We start from the raw sequence: 20,294 nt of genomic DNA, 5'->3' as shown, positions 1-20,294 counted from the left end.
AAAACCAGGATTCCTCATGTCTGACAAGGAAATAAATGGCATAGTTTCTCCAAACTAAAGGGGTGGCGTAAGCCACAAAACTATGGGCTAGGCTTGTAAATGCCCTCGGGCAGATAGCCTAGTATGAACCTATGAACCTATTATCACTTGCCTCTCTACTCCAAGTCCAGGGCAGGCTTTGCCACTGCAGTTCTGCAGGGACTTATAGCTGCACCTAATGCTGTTTAGCTCCAGCCACCCAACCATATCTTTGGAATTCTACCCAAATGTAATGACTGCAGCAGTGAAACACGAAGAACATAGTACAGTTGTGTACACTTACCATAAATGTAGATGTTAGAGTGTATTCACTGTTGCAGTCCAGGTTACCCGCCCACCATCCCCCAGTCATTCTGCATTTTTATATATATTTGCTACCTTTTTGGGGGCACCTGACATCTGGGGCAAGAAAAAATAAAGAAAATGGCGTTGGCTGCATGTTTTATACCCTTGACGACCTGACGTCATAGAAAAGGAGACAGCAACTGACGCAGGACCCAAAACTTTGGAATTCAGGCTGACTGAGGGCAGCCTGCCGGCAGATCACCCAAATGTAGTTACTAGTTGATGAGTTTTTTAGCGGATGAATTTCTTGTAAACAAAAGAAACTCCTTTTGTCTCCACAAAGAAACTTTTTTATTGCAAAAAACAGTTGAGCACTTTTGTCATGTAACAGTGGATGAGGTTTCAGGTTGTTGATTTTAAGTTGCTGGCATTCATCTCTGTGGTTTTTGTGTGCCAGCGGTAATGTACTGTATGCAATCTTTCTTCTCTTTGGTTATGACCGTATAGAGTCTGTACACGCAAGTGGGGGTATCTGGAGGAGAATCCTCAGACATGAAGGGGAGTGCAGAGGTGCTTGACTGCTGCATGAACAGTTATTATAACATTTGTCATTCAGCTGCAATGACTTTTTATTTTGCTGAAGCTTCTTCCATTTGAATCTTTGGGAGACTTGTGGAGAAACCACTGCAAGGCATGATGTTAAGTTGTCTATCTTGCCTTCGTTCTTGCTGGTTGGGATCGGTGCCGATCCTCTGCTCCGACTCGGCCATCTTCTATAGCTCGAGAGCTGTTTACTGGCTCGAGGCTACCCCTTATCCCATGATGCCTAGCGCTAGCTACCCAGATCTTGTTTGCCGCTTCAGCTTCAAGGTGTTGTTTTTCTGGCTCAGGCTTGTATTGTTTCTTATAGAACTTTTTTTGTTTAGAAAGTCTTTTTCCTAGGAGTTATTGTTTAATTTTTAGTCTTATACTTATTGTTTTAGCTATGTGTGTATTGTAGTTCCTTCCCTCTCCTTTAGAACTCGTTTAAATTAGAGAGTTCTCCCCCTCCCCCTCCTTCTCCTTTTCTTGTCAGGTTAGCCGTTTAAAGGATTTCCTTCTATCTTCTTTTTAGGCTAGCCATTTGAGTTAGAGGCTTCCTATTTAAAAAAAAAAAAAAAAAAATCTTTAGCTTTAGTCGTAGTATACTGTGGTTTTTTTTGCAAACTGTATTTTGATTGTTGGCTGCTGTCGTATTTTTTGGTTACAGGATGTCTAAAGAATCCTAGGTGTCTGGGTTCAAGAAGTGTGACTCACGCTGTCAGAAAATGTTTCTGACAGATGGGCACACTTCTTGCGTCTATTGCTTAGGCGCTGTGCACCTGCAGGACTCTTGTTCTATCTGCCATGCATTTAGTCCAAGACTTCTGCAGGAGTGTAAGAATAAACTTATTCTTATGGGTCTTTTAAAGCCCCAGGATTCACCGGCCAAGACTCAGCCTGTGAAATCCCCAAAATCTACCAAATCGTCGGTCCAAGCTCGGAGCCGTTTTTGGTTCAGACTCTACCTGCTACTTAGTTTCCGGCCGGTACCGATGAGACAATCTCCCTGTCGGCTCCATCAGAAGAGGCTGAGGTCCCCCTTCTCTGGAATCGATACATTTGGCTCCTCGGTCTCCCCTGCTTCAGAGCGAGCGCAGTCACAGATCTCACTCCACTCGATCCTCTAGGCCCTCGGATCACGACGTGGAGAGAGTAGTCAGTAGGTTGCTAAAGTTACAGGCACTTGCCAAGATGTTGTCCAGCCCTCCTCAACAGGTGTCTGCTTAGTCCATTTCTATCGATGTTCCTCTTCCGACTCCATTGAGCTCAGAGCCAGAGTTTGTTGGGGTTCGAGTAGTGGAACCGTCGGCTCCGATAACTCTTCCTCCTTCGGTTCCGTTGTTGGCTCTGATTCCCTCGATGGTGCCATCCGTCGAGGGATCTGGGCGCCGTGGCTCCCTCGTCTGCTCCGAGGGGGTGAGTGGCATTGGACCCTTCTCCGACCTTGTTCTCCCTCTCGGAGCTTCAGCGCAGGTGAGCTTGGCTCCTACATCGGCCTCGGAGCCTTCTCCCTCGGTGCGGGGAAGGATTCCAATTTCCTCGGAACCGGAGCCTTCTCTGCATCGTGGCAGAGATGCCTTCGATGTCATGAGGAGTGTGCTGGCCACTGAGTCAGCTCCACTATCGGCCTCACCGGCTCCATCCCCTGTAGTGCCTGTGCCAACCTCTGCTCCTCCTCTAGACCCCAAGCATGGGGAACCGGTGCTCCAGTGCACCCCATTGGGTGTTTCCTGTTCTTCCGAGGCCTCCCCTGATCATTCAGAGGAGCCCCCTCGTAAGAAGTGCAAGAGGAAGCACATTGACTCCCCTGAGTCTGTCGCTTCTGATACAGACTTAGATGATTCGGAAGGGTCCCCGAGATCCCCCTCTGAAGATGTTTTCTTTTCGGACATCCTAGAAATGCTTAAGCAGAAGGGGAACTGGAATCCCCTAGCCCCTACCGAGGATGAGTCTGTATTCCGGGATGCGTTCGGTTCCCGACCTTCCACCTCCTGGGTTTCTCCGCCTTTCGATCCACTTAAGTCAGTGGTGGCTCAAAAGGCTTGGTCAGCCCCGGATACAGTGGAACCAACCCCGAGGAGACCTGGCAAGTTTATCACTTACCCCATGATAAGCAGTTCCTTACCAAAGGTGTTCATGTGGATGCCATGGTGGTAGCAGCAACCACTAAAAAAGAGTTAGCGGAAACTTCTTAGTCTGTCCATCCTCCTAACAAGGAGTCTAGGACCATGGACAGATACGGGAAGCGAATGTTTGCTTCAGCAACCTTTTCTATGAGGTCACTGAATTACTTATGCCATTTTATCTGGCTTCAGAGGGATCTCCTTAAAGAGCTCTGAGATACCCTTCAAGATCCATCAGCTGAGGGGGCTCAAGCTAAAGTGGTTTCCCAGCTGGCGACCCTTAATTCTGTAGTCAACTCCTCCATGAGGGTAATTTTCTATGCAGCCGATTGTGTGAGTAGAGCCACAGGTACAGGCGTGGCCCTTAGGAGACATGCATGGATGCGGCTGTGTAATTTTGCGGAACCCTTTAGATCGTCATTCACCAGCACCCCCTTTGATGGTTCCTTTCTTTTTGGACCACAGATGAAAGACACTTTGACTAGATGTGACCAAGAAGGCAAGACTCTCTCTGCTGTGGGAGTCCGTTTTTCCACTCCTTCCAGACCATACCCCAAGGGTCAGAACAGTGGTAAAATGTGGTTCCGAAAATCCCAGGGAGCCTCGCTTGACACACACCGATTTTTCCTCCAGTGGCAGAGGGGGAAACAACAACAACAGTCGCCGCCCTCATGGCAGAGGGGGTCCGCAGAACCAGGGCAACAGAGAATCCTTCTCTGAGAAGCCCTTTCAGCATCCCTGAAGGGTTGCCCGGCTGCCCGCCTCTGGAGGCAGTCGGTGGAAGACTTTCACTGTACCCAAAAGCCTGGCAAAATTTAATGCAAGACAAATGGGTACGGTCAATTATATCCGGAGGTTACAAAATTCTATTCTCTCAACCCCACTTACCTTCAAGCAAATCCTTTCCAGATGTTCCACCCAATCTGAGGGACCAAGCAGTCATAGAAGTTTCAAAACTGCTATTAAAAGAGTCATCCAGGAAGTCCCGGCAGACCAACACGGATCTGGAACTTACTCAAGGTTCTTTTTGGTACCCAAAAAGACAGGGGACTAGAGACCGATTCTGGATCTCTGCAGATTAAAGTCTGTTCAGAGAACAAAGGTTTGGATGGTCACGCTACAGTCCATTCTACCCTTTATGTCAGGACAATTGGATGTGCTCCATAGATCTTCAGGATGCGTACTATCACATCAAAATGGACAGGCGCTCCAGGAGATTCCTTCGCTTCCGACTGGGAACCAGTCATTACCAGCTCTGCCCTTTGGTCTTACCACAGCCCCCAGGGTGTTCACCAAATGTATGGCAGTGGTCACGGCTCACCCGAGACGTTGAGGATTCCAGGTGTTTCCATATCTAGACGACTGACTCCTCACTGCTACTACCAGGCATCAACTTCTGTAAGCCAGGGACTACACAATCACAATCTGCTCCCAGCTAGGCATCACAATAAACTTTGAAAAATCTGCCTGTTGCCCTGTCACTCTATCACCTATATAGGAGCAGACTTAGACACAAGGAACATGTCCGCAAGGCTACCGCCAGACAGGGTATCTACAATTCGCCAGCAAGTACAAATTCTAATGCAGAGCAAAAGAGTCCAAGTCAGGTTCGTCTTTCAAATTTTGGGTTCCATGGCAGCGGCAATTCTTTTAATCCCTCTGGTCCGCTTTCATATGAGAATCCTTCATTGGCTTCTGTTCACACATTGGTCTTTCCAACAGCTGCCCATGTCTCGCATGATCTTGATTACAGAAGCATGCAAAAGGCACCTTTCGTGGTGGATGGTCTCCCCACTAGTGTCTCAAGGCAGACCCTTCATTCAATCCCCTCCGGTTGCCACAGTGACTACAGACGCCTCCTTTATAGGGTGGGGGGGGCATTATCAGGGCAGGACAGTCCAAGGCACTTGGCAGCCTCATGAATACCATCTGTATATAAATGTCCTAGAAATGAGAGCTGTGCTCCTAACGTTGCAAGCTCTTCAGGACTCTCTCCCTTCTGGGACCATTGCAATTCAAATGTACAACATGTCAGTGGTGTGGTACATCAACAAGCAGGGTGGAACCAGGTCCTACCCCCTATGTCGAGAAGCAGTCAGACGCTGGCAGTGGGTGATTTCCTCCCAACGATTTCTGATTGCGACGCACATCTCTGGGAGGTCCAACGGCATAGCGGATAGGCTCAGCAGAGCTATTCTCATGCCTCACGCGTGGTCTCTTAATCGGGTAGTTGTAGATCTGATCTTCCGCAAATGGGGACAGCCTTGCTGCGATCTTTTTGCCACCCCCTTCAACAGCAAATGCAGCAACTACTTCTCCCTTCTTCCGCTTCCAGGTCACTCTCCCAGAGACGCTCTAGTCCACGATTGACCTCACGGACGTCTTTATGCCTTCCCTCCATTTCTCCTGATACCGAAACTCATACTGAAAGCAGTTTCTTTGGGTTGCAAAATGATCCTCATTGCCCCCTACTGGCCTCGACAGATATGGTTCCCAGTCCTGCACCATTAACTTCTCAAGCAGCCCTGGACTCTGGATCCGATTCCAGACCTACTGATTCATCAATCAGGTGGGCTGCATCAATCCCTCCAAACACTCCAGCTCACAGCTTGGTTGCTCCACTTCCAACCTTAGCCAGACTTCCCAGCATTTCCCCGGCTGTGCGCGAGATTATTGTCTCCTCTCACAAGTCAACCACTAGAAAGACTTATGCTAGCAAATGGAAATGTTTTTCTTGTTGGGCAGAGGCTCAGAACATAGATCCTTTTTCAGCTCCAGTCCACGAAATCTTGGAGTTCCTAGAACAACTTTTTCATTCTGGGTCCGCTTCTGCTACAATCAGGGTTCAATTGGCGGCCATTTCGAACTTTCATGTTGGGTTGTCTAATTCAAACATGTCTCATAAGCTATGTAAAGCTTTTCTAAGAGGGATTACTCTCCTTAGACCCCCAGTAAGAGATCCTCCTCCTCCTTGGGACCTTAACTTGGTACTAACCTCCTTAATTATGCCCCCTTTTGAACCTGCAGCATCCTGCTCCATTAAGTTTCTATCTTGGAAAACACTCTTTCTGGTAGCTATTACTTCAGCCAGACTCGTCTCTGAACTTCAGGCACTATGTGTTCGTCCTCCATACTTAGTTTTTCATAAGGACAGGGTTGCTCTGAGTACTAATCCCTCTTTCCTTCCAAAAGTCTGCTCAGAAAATAATTTAAACCAATCTATAGACCTTCCTTTGTTTTTCCCTAACCACACCAACAAGGCAGAATACAAATTACACCAATTGGATGTTCATAGACAGTTGGGTTTTTACCTGCATAGGACTAAGGATATAAGGAATTCGGACCAACTATTCCTTTCCTATGTGCTACGCAAACAAGGTCTCCCAGTTTCCAAAGTGACCTTATCCAGGTGGTTGTCTCACATTATTACCTTCATCTATCAATTGAGAAGAAAAGAGTTGCCTATCAAACCGAAAGGTCATTCTACTAGGGCTTTGGCCAACTCTGTAGCCTTCCAGTCTAGGTTGCCCGTGGATTCTATCTGTGCAGCTGCTACGTGGGCAAATCCTCATACTTTTATTTCTCATTACAAGTTAGATATGGTCTCCAGGAGCAGAGCTGACTTTGGTTCCACTGTTCTGAAGAGTCTGTTCCAATGAGCCACCCAGGATTGTAAGTGCTAGGGACGCTGTCCCAACCAGCAAGAACAAAGGCGAGATAGACAACTTCACATAAGTTATGTACCTACCATAACGTTCCATGTTAGTTGTCTTCTAATTGCCTTCTTTCTTGCGTCCCACCCTCCGTCCCCCTGTCCTGTTGGACTGAGAGGAGTTCAGGTTTCACTGGCTGAGTGTTCTCTGGTTTGTTTCCTCTACTGACTTAGAGAGTATGACAGGTGTGCTCAACATTTTGTTTGGACAGCTGGGTATGTCTGGGGTAAGCTATTTTAAATGAGATCTGGGTAGCTAGCGCTAGGCATCATGGGATAAGGGGTAACCTCGAGCCAGTAAACAGCTCTCGACCTATAGAAGATGGCCGAGTTGGAGCCGAGGATCGGCTCCGATCCCAACCAGCAAGAAAGAAGGCGAGATGAAGACAACTAACATGGAACGTTATGGTAAGGTACATAACTTCTTTTTTGCTCACTAATGTTAATGATAAATGAATTGAACTTGTATTATGTAGATTTTGGCATAGTTATGTTTGCAGAGTAATGAAAGTAGTTCAGTTTTTTGCAATGCATGCTAATGCACTTTGAGATGGGAGACATTTTTAAACAGAGCTGTGATATTTTATGTTATACTTTATGGTTATGTGGAAGCAAGGTGCAGCCCTTTGAAATAATTCCAGAAAGCAATATTTGACATTGTATTATTGAATAAAAAATCGTAACATTAACTCTCTTTCCTCTGCACTATTTATCGACCTTTCAAAAGCCTTTGATATGGTTAATCATCACCTGCTTATTGATGTACTAAAAGCCCACTCACTTAACCCACAAGCACCACTTTGGTTTAAATCTTATTTAGAAAATAGACAGCAAGCTGTGCTCTGGGACAATAATCTTTCCACACCCCTGCCTGTGAACATTGGTGTACCCCAAGGCTCTATTCTAGTTCGTCTTCTCTTGTCAATATTTATTAATGATCTAAATACCAAAATTCCTCGAGCCACCTGCATTCAATATGTAGATGACTCAACTTTTAGTATGTTTATCCAATTCCATAACCTCACTCCAGACCCTCACCCAGTCAATATTTAACACTGTAGAAAATTGGTTTATGCAACACTGCCTCCTCCTGAACCCTAAAAAAACTAAATTACTGCTCTTTGCTCATACTCAAGTCAACAAAAATTCACTTCACAATAACCTTTAACAATGGAACTAGCATTTCCCCTGACACTATAACCAGTCTCCTGGTAATAACAATAGACTACAACCTTAGCTATGATGACCATATCAGTACTACCACAAAATCTGTTAACAAAAAAATAGGCTCCCTTTATAGAATCAAGCCCTTCCTTACCCCAACTGCTAGAACCACTGTTACTCAAACCCACCTGATCTCTACCCTATTCTATGCTTCTGCCATATATACCAGTCTATCTAAAAACAACCTTAAACTATCAACCAGCTATAACAACATAGCCAGATTTGCTACTGGCACCCCCTTTCAAACTCACCACTGTGTCAACCTCAAACAACTGGGATGGTTAGAACTCCAAAACCAACTACTTTGTCAACACCTTATCACCCAAAAGATCCTCTACCACCCTAATAATACCCCAATCCTTGCTAATCTGATTACTCCCTATAAAAATCTGGCTACATTACGCTCAACTAATAGGCTTCTAATTTCCACTATTAAATCCAACAACAAAGCTCGGGCCTCACTTTTCATCAACACACTGGGAAAAACCTGGAACCAGCTTCCAAGTGAACTCTCAGCTCTTGCATCCTCACTGCTTTTTAAAAAACGTTTCAAAGAACATCTTAAAATACATTGGCTTTGTCCCTGCTCTAACCCAGACTGATACCTCAATGGCCTCATTTTACACTCCTATTACTTCTCTACTCTACTGCTCTATGCTTGACTACCTGTAGTAACAAGTAACCTAACCTCAACTTAGAATCTAGAGAGACAAAAAAAAAATCTCTGTACTGTTTCTTTTATATATTTATATATATATATATATGTGTGTATATATATATATATATATATATATATATATATATATATATATATATAAAATGGCAGATAGATTCAGTGCTAACTTCACCTCCCTCTCACCTTCAAAGGGGCCCACAACAGTACCGGAAAAGTGTAGTGTCCCGGAAATCACAGAAGCACAGGTGAAAACAGCCCTTTCAAAAGCTAAAAACACAGCATCAGTGGGGCCAGATGGTGTCCCAGGCTGAGTCTTGCTCGAACTGCAGAACAAACTAACCCCCCACCTATACACGCTGTTCAACCTCAGCTTCTCCACAGGCTACATGCCCATAGAATGGCGCACAGCAACGGTTATTCCGCTCCACAAAGGAGGGGCCACAAGGGCCACAACTGACCCTGGTAACTATCGCCCCATAAGCCTGACTAGCCCGGTCTGCAAGGCTATGGAGTGCATCATCATGGAACTCATTAACAAAGACATTGGGAAACACCAAATACTTGACCTGACCCAGTTTGGCTTTAAGGGCAGATCATGCCTACTAAACCTGGTTGACTTCTTCGAGACAGTCACCAAGGCCATAGACGAGGGAAAGGTGGTTCACACAGCTTACCTTGATCTCGCCAAGGCGTTCAACCCCATTCCTCACTCGGGTATTATAGAAAAACTCACCAGCCTGAACATAAACCCCTACGTCACAAGATGGGTTGTCAACTGGCTTACATACAGAACTCACACGGTAAGAATAGCGGGCTCCAGGTCCGACTCTAAATCAGTCACAAGTAGTGTCCCGCAAGGCTCTGTTCTGGGACCCCCTACTGTTCGGCATATATTTCTCAGATGTACAGGCGAACACAGGAGGACTATGGCTAACCAAGTTCACCGATGACTGCAAACTGGGAGCCATAATTGACTCTCTGGTTGACACGGACATCCTTCAAAAAGGCCTTACTGAGACAGACACCTGGTGTCAAAGTCATGGCCTCAAGCTAAATGCCAAAAAATGCATAGTCATCCCATTGGGGAAAAACAGAACACCCACAAATTACCACATGGGCGGCAGCCCCCTTAATACAGAAGAGGTAGTAAGATCTGGGGACCCGGGTAGATAGTAATCTCTCCTTTGACAATCATATCGCCAAAGTAGTTAGGAAATCCTTCTATGTGGCCCATCTAATTACTAAGGGGTTCGCATCTAGAAATAAAGAGGTTATAGTGCCCCTCTACTCGTCACTCATCAGACCCATCATAGAATACAATGCCCCATTTGGGATGTACCTCACAAGACACTTCCAGCAGCTTGAAAGACCACAAAAGCACCTCACCAATAGGATTACTGGCCTCAAACATATGTCCTATGCAGCCCGACTGAAAAAACTCTGGCTGTACTCAGTGGCATATCGCTTACTCAGAGGTGATCTCTGCCTGACTTACAAAGCCATGTCCAACTCAGAATTGATGGACATGCTCCACCTAAAGAAATCCAAGTCACTGCGAGCTACGCGCTCTAGTGAGCTAAACCTCGCCACAACAATAAGTAGAACATGCTGGAGGGATAGATTCCTGTCACAGAGACTCCCCATGCTTTGGAACAAAATTCCTAACTACATTAGGCAGAGCCCCTCACTAACACTCTTCAAGAGAAGCTTTGACGAGTGGATGGGTAACAGAAAATACACCCCTGGGATCACTTCATTGGCTCTGCTTGACAGAGGTTCAGTTAATTAATCAATGGACCGGCGAAAGCCGACACACACTGGCTAGGCTTGTAATTGCCCTCGGGCAGATAGCCTAGTACCTACCTATGAACCTATATATCTATCTATATATATATATATATATATATATATATATATATATATATATATATATATTTTTTCTCTTTATTCTCTCATGTGTTTGTTCTCAGTATTTGATCTTCGCTTAATCCTACTATAAGACTCTATACTAGCTTCTCTCATGTACAATCTGAATAATGTACTTTAACTCATGTTACTATTGTATATATTGTGTTATTTGTTACTGCCTATGCTTGGAGCTTTTCTTACCGGGCCTCTACTGAAAATGGACATATATCCTTTGACTAGCCCGTCAACAAATGTAAAATAAATAAAAATAAATAAATAAAATAACATTGGACAGGCATTTTGGAGGGGGGGATTGCTACTGCAGATGCACCATATAAATACTAACTTTCTAAGCTTAGTACAGGTGGTGTACTAATCCTAGTGTGTTAATGTTTTACGTTGTCATCACACTAGCAGATAACAATATGTTAAAGACCCTGCATTAACAGAAGACTGTGCCATAATTGTGAAAGTAACACTACTTTCCACTGTACATTTTAGTACAAATGAGAACAGGAGACGCACTTTTTTGAGTGAAGATGTGTGTATATTGCTTTGCAGTCCTGATGAAAGGAAATCAAGATAAAACAACTAAAAGTGATTCCAGAAAGTAATATTTGGCCTTGTACTTTTGGAAAATCATTTTTAACTGCGGTGGTGGTGCGGCGGTAGCGTTGTCGCCTCACAGTAAGACACTGTCCGGTTCGATTCCCAGCTAGAGCGTCTTCTGCATGGAGACATGCGTGAATGGGCGTACCTTCGTTGATGGTTGTGCGTCAGGGGTGGCAACTCAGCACATAAAAATCTACTGCCAATCATTAGCGGACCGGAGTTCCGCTGTGGCGATCCCTAACCAGGAAAAGCCGAAAGACACAACAACTACTTTTGGAAAATTATTTGGTGCACTGTTTATAGGGGCAGCCATTTTGCTTCGCATTTTATGATGACAGAGAAGCAAGATACAGCAGAGAAATGACATTCTGTAATAAGTGCTGTTCTGTGTTGCCAGTTGGTGAGTGCATAAAACAGCATTATCGATACATTAAATGTACTGTGCTAATACAAAGCGTATGTTGCAGTGTTTGTAGTTATGCAGTAGCTCTGACAGAATTTTAAAACGATTTTGGAAAGTAGCCTTTGGCATTACCTGGGTCAAGATTTTTTTTGAAATTCAATTTGTGTACTGTTGTCAGGGAATCCTCGAATGAAGCAATATTTGCTCCCATGAAATCTTGTTGTGCTAAGTATTACCTTTTAGGGCTAAATACTCTAAATAGAATCTGTGATTTTTATGTACAGTCATTGTGACATTCCACCTGCCTTTTCTTCAGTTGTTTTTTACCTTGTATATAGAACTACAGTGTTCTCTTTTGTAGTGTTTTAAAAATGTCTTGCTTTCATGTCATTAATTTCTCTTCCTGTGATTTTTACATAGCTTCTGTCTTTTCTTCAGGTTTTCAGATCAGGTCTCTGATTTCATTTTTGCTCAGTACATCTACTGGTTGCGTCTTTGCTGTCAGCATCTACCTTGCTGCCATGGCTTTTCCTTATTTTTAGTGGTTTCTGGTATACTCTCTATTTCCGTTTACTAGTTGTTGTTGTCTTTCGGCTTTTCCCGGTTAGGCATCGCCACAGCGGAACTCCGGTCCGCTGATTGGCAGTAGATTTTCATGAACACCGAGGTGCCAGCTCGATGTTCAACCTTCCATGAAGGCACGCCCAGTTACTCATGTCTTTCAGACACCCACCCAACCGTGGGGAGGACATGCAGACTCCACACAGAAGGCACTTTCTGCACTCTAGCCGAGAATCGAACGGGAGAACCTCTTGCTGTGAGGCAACAACCCTACCGTTGCACCAGCCCGGCATCTGGTTCTATTTCTGTTTACTAGTAACACTTGAATTTTGGGTGCCTTGTCCATCGTTCCCCACAAATTTTGTTGGGCTAAGTGTTCCTTTGCTGGTTGCCATTTACATATTAAAAAAACATAAATTATTTTATTATTTTCAGTATATATGACTCAAATGAAAATGTATGACACCTGTTTGCTTAATTTTGTCTTTTACATTAATGAATCAGCAAATTGTTGCTTACTATATCTCAAGAGGCCATATTAATTGCCTTTTTTTTTCAGCTGAAGTTGAAGATCTAAACAACAAATTGCAGTCCTCCCGACAAAGGATAGCTGAACTGGAAAAGACACTGTCTTCCATCTCATTACAACAGAAACAGCTTGAAAAAGTAAATACATTTTATGGTATTTTAAAAAATAAATAAAAAACTAGTCAGGAACTTCAGTATTCTGCTGAATGAAACTGGGGTGAGGGTGTCTTTGACTGTTTTAGGAAATCCAGGCATGGTTGATTAACACGATCTCGGAGGAGTTAGATGTTGGATTGGGAATGAACAGAATTCTGGTAGCTTGCCTGCCCCAGGATAGTAGGAAGGGGATTACTGCCTAGGACTACAGCTCTTAGTGGAGACTGGAGGCTCCAATCCTGCTGCATGAAAGGAGAGGGCACTTGGAAGATTGTCTGGACAAAAGTTCTAGACTGAGGTCCCTGCATTTGTGGGTAGAACTGTGGCTAGGGCAAGGAATTAAAAGTTCTGCACAGGTAACAATCCAGTCTTTGCAGGAATGACAAATCACTGCTTATCCAGGCAGATAAGTCATCCTGTGTTGGAATGAATAAGCCAGTAACCGTGAAGAAGAGGCTTTTGATGGTCGAGGTAGGGAGGGAAAATGTTGAAGCAGTGCTGTGCCTGGTAATTCATTGCCTGTTGTGTGGCAGCAGTATATCCTTCACATTCCATGTGCATTTCATTTTTTTGTTAATGCATAATTATATTACAGTACTGTCTTGTTAAATCTTTCATGGTTTCAGTTTTATACCTTGCACTATATTATTCATTTAGTTATTTTTTACTCTGTTTCTAGAATGGCAGAACTCTGTAAAGTCAGATATAAAGGCTTGCTGTTACTGTAAGAAATTTTTGTGGCAGTTCTCGAGGTGAAAAAAAATAATTTCTGATAAACGTGAAATAATTTCATTGTGGTGAGAATTTTTTTTAGCTCTGTATATGCACTATATATGGGCATTCCTCTATTGTAGCTTAGAATAGTTTGTTTTTCTCTCTCATTTATTAAATGCTGAATGTGTTCTTTTCCCACATAGAATTAGAACTTGAGTGTTTGTGGAAGAAGTGTAGATAGAGCCAGACTAGTAAGAACAACTTTCATTACTCATTGCTTAATTTAATATTTGATTATTTTTTTCAGCTTAATAAAGAATTTGAGAAGGACAGGGATAACTTCAAGCAGGAAGTGCTTAAACTGAGGTGAGTTATTTTGTATGTCTCAATTGTTTGTGTAGCACTGGTTTTAATTGATGATGTTTTTACAATAAATCTCTTATGCATGTGTGCATACGCACCTACCCACTATCATTTGTTTGTATGCGCACACACACACACACACACACACACACACACACACACACTGTCTCTAACATGCCCCCCCACACACACACACACACACACACGCACACAAAGGGACTGGCCAACTGAATAGCTTGGTGAAATAAACAACAGATGTACAATGAAGTCACAGTTATAGATTTTGCAAAAGCTCAAGGTAAGCCTTGCAAACAGTCCTTATATTTTGTGTTCAAGGAGGGTAAAACCTGTCTTGTGTCTGTAAAAGCATGGTTATTGTAAAGTGACAACAGATCGATTTTGATGTCCGTGTCAAAATACTTCCCTTGCATTTTTGCTTGCAGTTGTGAATGAAAACGAGTCTGTGTGTGTATGTGTAATGTCTAAGAATAATTAATGATAATGGTTATTACATTTCTAGGGAGTTTAAGATCATTTCTTTATCCTGTATGCCCAGTTGATCAGAACCGCTCAGAGTTGCTTTGGTTTTCTGTAGGCAGCAGACATTAACACGTGGTAACTATAGATTGGCAGAGGCTGGAATCCGTTTGTGTGTCTTGAAACAGCATACATGTGTGTTGCCAAAGAGAAGTCCACAGTATATAGATGCCTGCCTTCTCTTCAGTACATCTGCATTTGCATGACTAGATATTAATTTTGTTTTTCATGGTCATTGAGAATTAATGCCTTGTTAAGCAGTTTCTACTAGGTTTGGTGGACTTACTATGGTAATTCACCACTTCCTAGGCCATTTTCCAGATATTTGTTGCTGATGAGTCCAACCAGGTCATTGGATCTGTGTCTGTCCTTTTGCGTGTCTGCATATGACTGTGTGAACTTTTAACAACTGCTGTAGGGCAGGTAAGTGCATCTGTTTTTGTGATGGCTCTTAGGAGCTACATATCCCCTTAATGTAGCCTGTGACCTGGTAGTACTAAAGGCATTAATGTTTTAGAAAAGGGTTTCTGTGTTCAGTCCTATTCTGTATGAGGAAGGTTTTCCTAATTTCACCATGGGTACTTGAGAAGCTGATGATTCCTTCAGTTTGGACACGTTTAAGTGCAGTCCTGTTCTTGCCCTAAAGTTTTCCTTTATTTCCACTACTGCTACAGCAGAGGTGTTTGTGTCTGAGCACCCTAGGCGACAGTTGTCTGTAAGAAAGGATACCAAACGATTTCTGGCCTTCATTGCTTTACCTAGTCTGCTTACTAGCCACCCTGTGTCCATAGATTCTTTTGACAGGTGGAATAAGTAATGTGAAAGAAGTACCCTTGCTTGGTTCTTTTCTTAATGTTGTTAGCCTGACTTAATTGTTTTTTTTATACCGTCAGGCATGGACTTGCAGTATATTAACATTAACTGATTACAGAATTCTCGCTAGAAAATAAGAGTGAATTATCCCAAGTCAATGACTCTGGGCGGTTTTGTTTTGTTTTTTTTTAAACATGTTCTTATTGCTGAAGACTGCCTACATTCTGTAAAGTGTGCCTGAATCATAGATATTAGTTTACTCTTAAGTGGCTTGATTTTAGTGACCATTACCTTTATGATGATTTTCATATTTAGTAATAAAACTGTCCTGTAATTATCTGCATTTTTTAGCAAGGAATGGTCTGATTTATGGAGGACTGTAAAGCTGTATGAGGTTTTACAACAGCCTTGTAGAGTGGAATTACGAGACTGTCATCATGGCTAAAGATACTACATAAAATAGCACTTATTTTATGATACATCGTTGCAAATTTAGGATTGTCATCATATTTAAAAGAACTCTCCACCACCAGTCTGTGATTCCTTATCTTGTTCTCACTGCTTATAATGACATTGCCCAATGTGTATTGGAAACATGGGGTATTAGAACCAAAGTGTAATACATTGTTTTTTCTGCCATTAAACACCATGCACTTATTCAATGAACAAGCATGCAAGGTATCCAAGAAGACCTGTAATATAACTTGGTCATTAACAGAAGTGGCAAACTTACTATCTAATATAAGTACTTTAAACTGGAAGGTCCAGCATAAACAAGTCAAACAGGTGTCCAAGCATTGAACCCAGGACCCACCCCCCCAAGCATGACTTTCCTTCTGTACCTTTTATGAAATGTTTTGAGTTTTTACTTTAAATTATCACTCTGTCAACCTGTTATCAGTCCACTCAGTAATATGCTTTTTAAACACCTGTATTAAATCATCACATAACATAGGCATGCATACATTTTGAAGTCTGCTTGGGCTATAAAATACCTATGCACACACTTCCAACCAAAATTCCTAAACTTTCTGGACTATGTTGCATACTTGGGATTCATACATATATTCTCTTGTTGTTCTTTTTTAAACTGATTTTCCAGTCTCTCTTCCTAAACTTTTCTAACTTCCTCTGATTCTTATAGCTCTCTTATACTATTTTATATGCCCTACTAAATATCCCTTTTGTAACAGCAGCTTGTGTTCAAAATTTGAGTTAAAACTGTACTAGAGCAAGTCTTTCACTTAGGATTTTCCTATCCTATAATTTTTGCCTATACCCTGATATCAATTCCTGCTATGGAAGGCAGTCTCTGACAGCTCCCATCTTGCCTAAAATTTGCAGTCATCCTTGTTGGCAAAATCTCTTTTCTCCATTCCTGTGTTGACTTGGTTCTTAGAATACTTTCCACATCTTTATGAATATGTCACTTAATATTGTATTGGCGTATTACAGGCTGGATATAATTTCTGCATGAGGCACAGAATGGACTGCCTGGGAAAAATCCTAGTAAATGACATTAAGTGGTAAACACACATCCTTGGATTCCCATATGTTCATGTTCAGATAGAAAGTTAAATTGATGAGTCATGCTCTACCATGATAAAATTCATACTGAAAAATGTCCAAGGTAGAACATAACTCCTTGGTTATCAGGGAACATAATACTCCTTCAAAACATTTGCCTATAATACATGTATGACTAATTGAATGGTAGTTTTCTAATGTGTAGCTATTACCTCTGTTGAGCAAGGGGGTACAGATCCCTCCTTAAGTCTCAGCTAGAATGTCCAAAATATGTAATTTAATATTAACTCTGATACCTTTGAGGAAATGACAGTTAAAACCTTCATGACTTATTGCTGAACAAGGTTTGATTGCTGTTAAGGATTCATCCACCATACTTAAGTTTAAAGTGGGAGAGGTGATTCTACGTATTTAAGAATCCAGTTTAAACTGGGTGGAGCTATTACTTGATAATGCAGAAAACTTATCTGCAAATAACACTGCTGGGTGGGTTGGGTTTGTAATCAATACTCTGTCCTTAGTCACACTGATACTTGGCTGTAAATTCTTCCTATAATTCCTTCGATATCTAGACTAGGAGTCTTTTTGTTGTTAATGGTGAAAGTTATTGGCTTATATTCATATTTTTCTGTCAGATCATAACAGTCATTTAAAACTTAATCTCACTTCGTGGTATTTTGCTTTGCACCTCTGCCAGCAAGATTTCCTTTTTACTTCTAAGTCTTGTCTAGTTTGACTGACCACCAATGTGTGTATTCTCAGGTTTATAAGTGGTTACTAGGCTATTGGCCAGGAACCATTTTAAGCCTAGCCAAATTTATGGCAGTTTTAGCAAAATATTGTTGATGTGTCAATACCACAAGGAGTTTTATGAGTTGTGATATGGGCTTGTAGACATAAAGCTTCTCAGGCTGCCGTGCCCATTAAGAGTATAGGTGCCAAACTATAGTTAAGTTTGCTATTTCTCATCCATTGGTCCATTTTCTGTTTGAATACGGTCAGGGTGGGTATTGACGGGAAATAACAGACATCTGATGTTGTCTTCTCCATCTGTTCCTCAAATCATGGCTTTCGGATCCAACCTTGACCTCTTTTTCCAGACTTAGGCTCCTCTCCTTACCTATAATCCCCTCCAAACCCTGCCTTACGTCAGATCTGGTTTGCCGCTGTCAGAGTTCAGATGTGGCTGTCATAGCTCAGGTGCTACAGATAAGTAGAATTTTTTCGGTTACAGCTATTCACTGTAATTTCTACCTTGCCTTAATTTTTCCTTTATATTCCTCCCCAAGATGGTTGTTAAATAACATTTTCCATCTTTGAACTAATTTTAGGCCTTGTGCCTTGTACTCAATTCTTTCCTTGTATTGTAGCTTGTTAGTACTATGACTACTTTACCATTGTTGTTTGTTCATCGTGTTACACTGCTGCAGTCATTACACTTGGGTTATCCTGCCATCAGGCAGTTCCACAGTCGGCCAGAGTTCCAAAGTCTTGGTCCGGCATCTGTTGCTGTCGCTTCTTCCCTGATGTCAGTGCGCCAGGGGTATATAAGATGCATCCAACGCCATTTTCTCCAGTCTTTCTTGCCGCGCGGTACCCAAAGCAGAAGCAGTTCGCAAGTGCCGGTCGGCCGACTCCTGAGATTTTCAAAGTCAAATTTCAGATCCGAAGTCTTCAATAAAAGCCAAGTACCCCATTGGGGAAACTTTTTTCTTGCCTTAGACCAATGTCAGAAAAAGTTAATAATTGTATTTCTTGTGGGAAGCAAATACCTCATAAGGACTTCCACTCTTACTGTATTCCATGCCTAGGCCCTGATCACGACGTCACTAGTCGGTTTTGTGCTATATTTAACAAACGCACTATAAAAAGACGTTTTGATTTTTCTTTGCACTACTTTGGCCGAAGGTTCAATTATACTATGCCGTCAGGTCAACTGACGACCGCAATACCGAAAAAACGCAAGGACAAGGATAAAGACAGGCATCCGAGGTCCAAAACCGATGACGAAACCTCTTCTAGGCTAGTCGCCGAATAGCCAGTTCTCAGTGAGGCGCTTTCGCAGTCTCTGACACCCGCTACCTCAGAGCCACAGGTCACCTCTGACTCCCACGTGGAGACAACTAGGCCTCTGGAAACTCAAGGTATTGGGCCTACGGAAACTTATCCCTCAGATGGGTCCAGAGCCGCTGAGCAGGCATCGGCTTCTGAGGGTGTTTTCAGACCTTCACAACTTACCATTAAAACAGCAGCCAAGACAAAAGTACCATTAAAGGCAAAGAAACAAGTACAGCATTCTCCTGGACAGTTCTCCATGCCTAAGAAACAGATGCTTAAAATGGCCGAAGACCTCATTACTCTAATCAGGGGTTCCCATCCCCCTCCTGAGAAAAGGCCTAGGCAGGATACAGACTATGATTCCTCTATTCAGGTTTCCATTTCCTCTGATTCCTCTTCAGACCAGGGATACTTTCTACCCCCCTATGAGGACTCTGATGCTGAAGAATCTATCCCTTCAGCCTCTCCTCCTGAGGATTATTCATTTGGGGAAACTTTACATACCATGAGGGAGCATTTCCATTTTGAAAGTCAGGACTACTCAGAATCCAAGAAAAGGCTCAGGGATTTCCTTTTATTGCCTCAGCACAGGCCCTTGGCTATTCCGCCTGTGCTAGATATTGTGGATGATGTGTTTTCTGAATCCAGCTTATCTCCTGATTCTTTGCCCCCTGCACCAGCCAAGCCAGATAGATATTATAGAGTCCCAGACTCTCACAAGTTTCTTTATAAAAACCCTTCAGCTGATCCAGAAACTATTTCCCAGGGTCCAAAAGGGGTTAAAGCTTCCATTGCAAAAAATCCAGTACCCTCTGACAGATTCCAGAGCTTTAGATAGATGGGGAAAGAAAGTATACACTTTTGCAACTTTAGCAGTAAGAGCTTTAAATTACCAGTTTCACATGCTTAAGTACCAACAATATTTAATGGCTCAGTTAAAACAGAAAATGCTTGCAAGCTCAGAAGCTCCTGATTGTAAAGAAATGCAGGATTTATTGCATGCAGTTGAACAGGTGGGAAAACATACTCTGCAATGTAGTTTTGATTCTTTAGAGACCTCTTGTAGAGCCGCAGTTACAGGTTCTGTGAATCGAAGACATGCTTGGTTAAAAGAACAGAGTTTACCTGATCATGTTAAGGCAAAATTATTGAATGCTCCTTTACAGCATGATACCTTGTTTGGTGTTAAGGCAGAAGAAGTGTTAAAGAAAATGGAGGATAAAGCTAAATATATGCAAACAGTCAAGGATTTCTTACAGGTACAGCCACCTCGATTTAGCAGAAATTGGCCAACAAAGAATTGGTCCTTTCCAGTGTCAGACAGGCCACAGAGAGGCAGATACAGATGCCCAAGAGGCAGATCTCAACCCCAGGGCTCAAACAGACGACAGTGGGGCACCTCAACCCCAAAAGGAGGTGAGGACAAGTCACAACCTTACAGGAAACAGTCACAATGACTTTCCCCTTCATACG

General features: G+C 42.7%; 1 protein-coding gene across 1 annotated transcript in view; it reads left to right on the top strand.

The window, feature by feature from the left end:
* GOLGA2 (golgin A2) overlaps positions 1 to 20,294 on the top strand; it is a 1,989,954-nt gene that overhangs the window by 654,040 nt on the left and 1,315,620 nt on the right. Inside the window, exons 12-13 of the mRNA XM_044058153.1 lie at positions 12,685 to 12,791; positions 13,831 to 13,889. Coding sequence (XP_043914088.1) covers positions 12,685 to 12,791; positions 13,831 to 13,889 — 166 coding nt within the window. The remainder of the gene's footprint in view (positions 1 to 12,684; positions 12,792 to 13,830; positions 13,890 to 20,294) is intronic.

This window comes from Protopterus annectens, chromosome 16.part0 (assembly GCF_019279795.1).
Source record: "Protopterus annectens isolate FY-2018-M chromosome 16.part0, PAN1.0, whole genome shotgun sequence".
Classification (NCBI taxonomy): domain Eukaryota; kingdom Metazoa; phylum Chordata; order Ceratodontiformes; family Protopteridae; genus Protopterus; species Protopterus annectens.
This window is presented reverse-complemented; position numbering and strand designations above follow the sequence as displayed.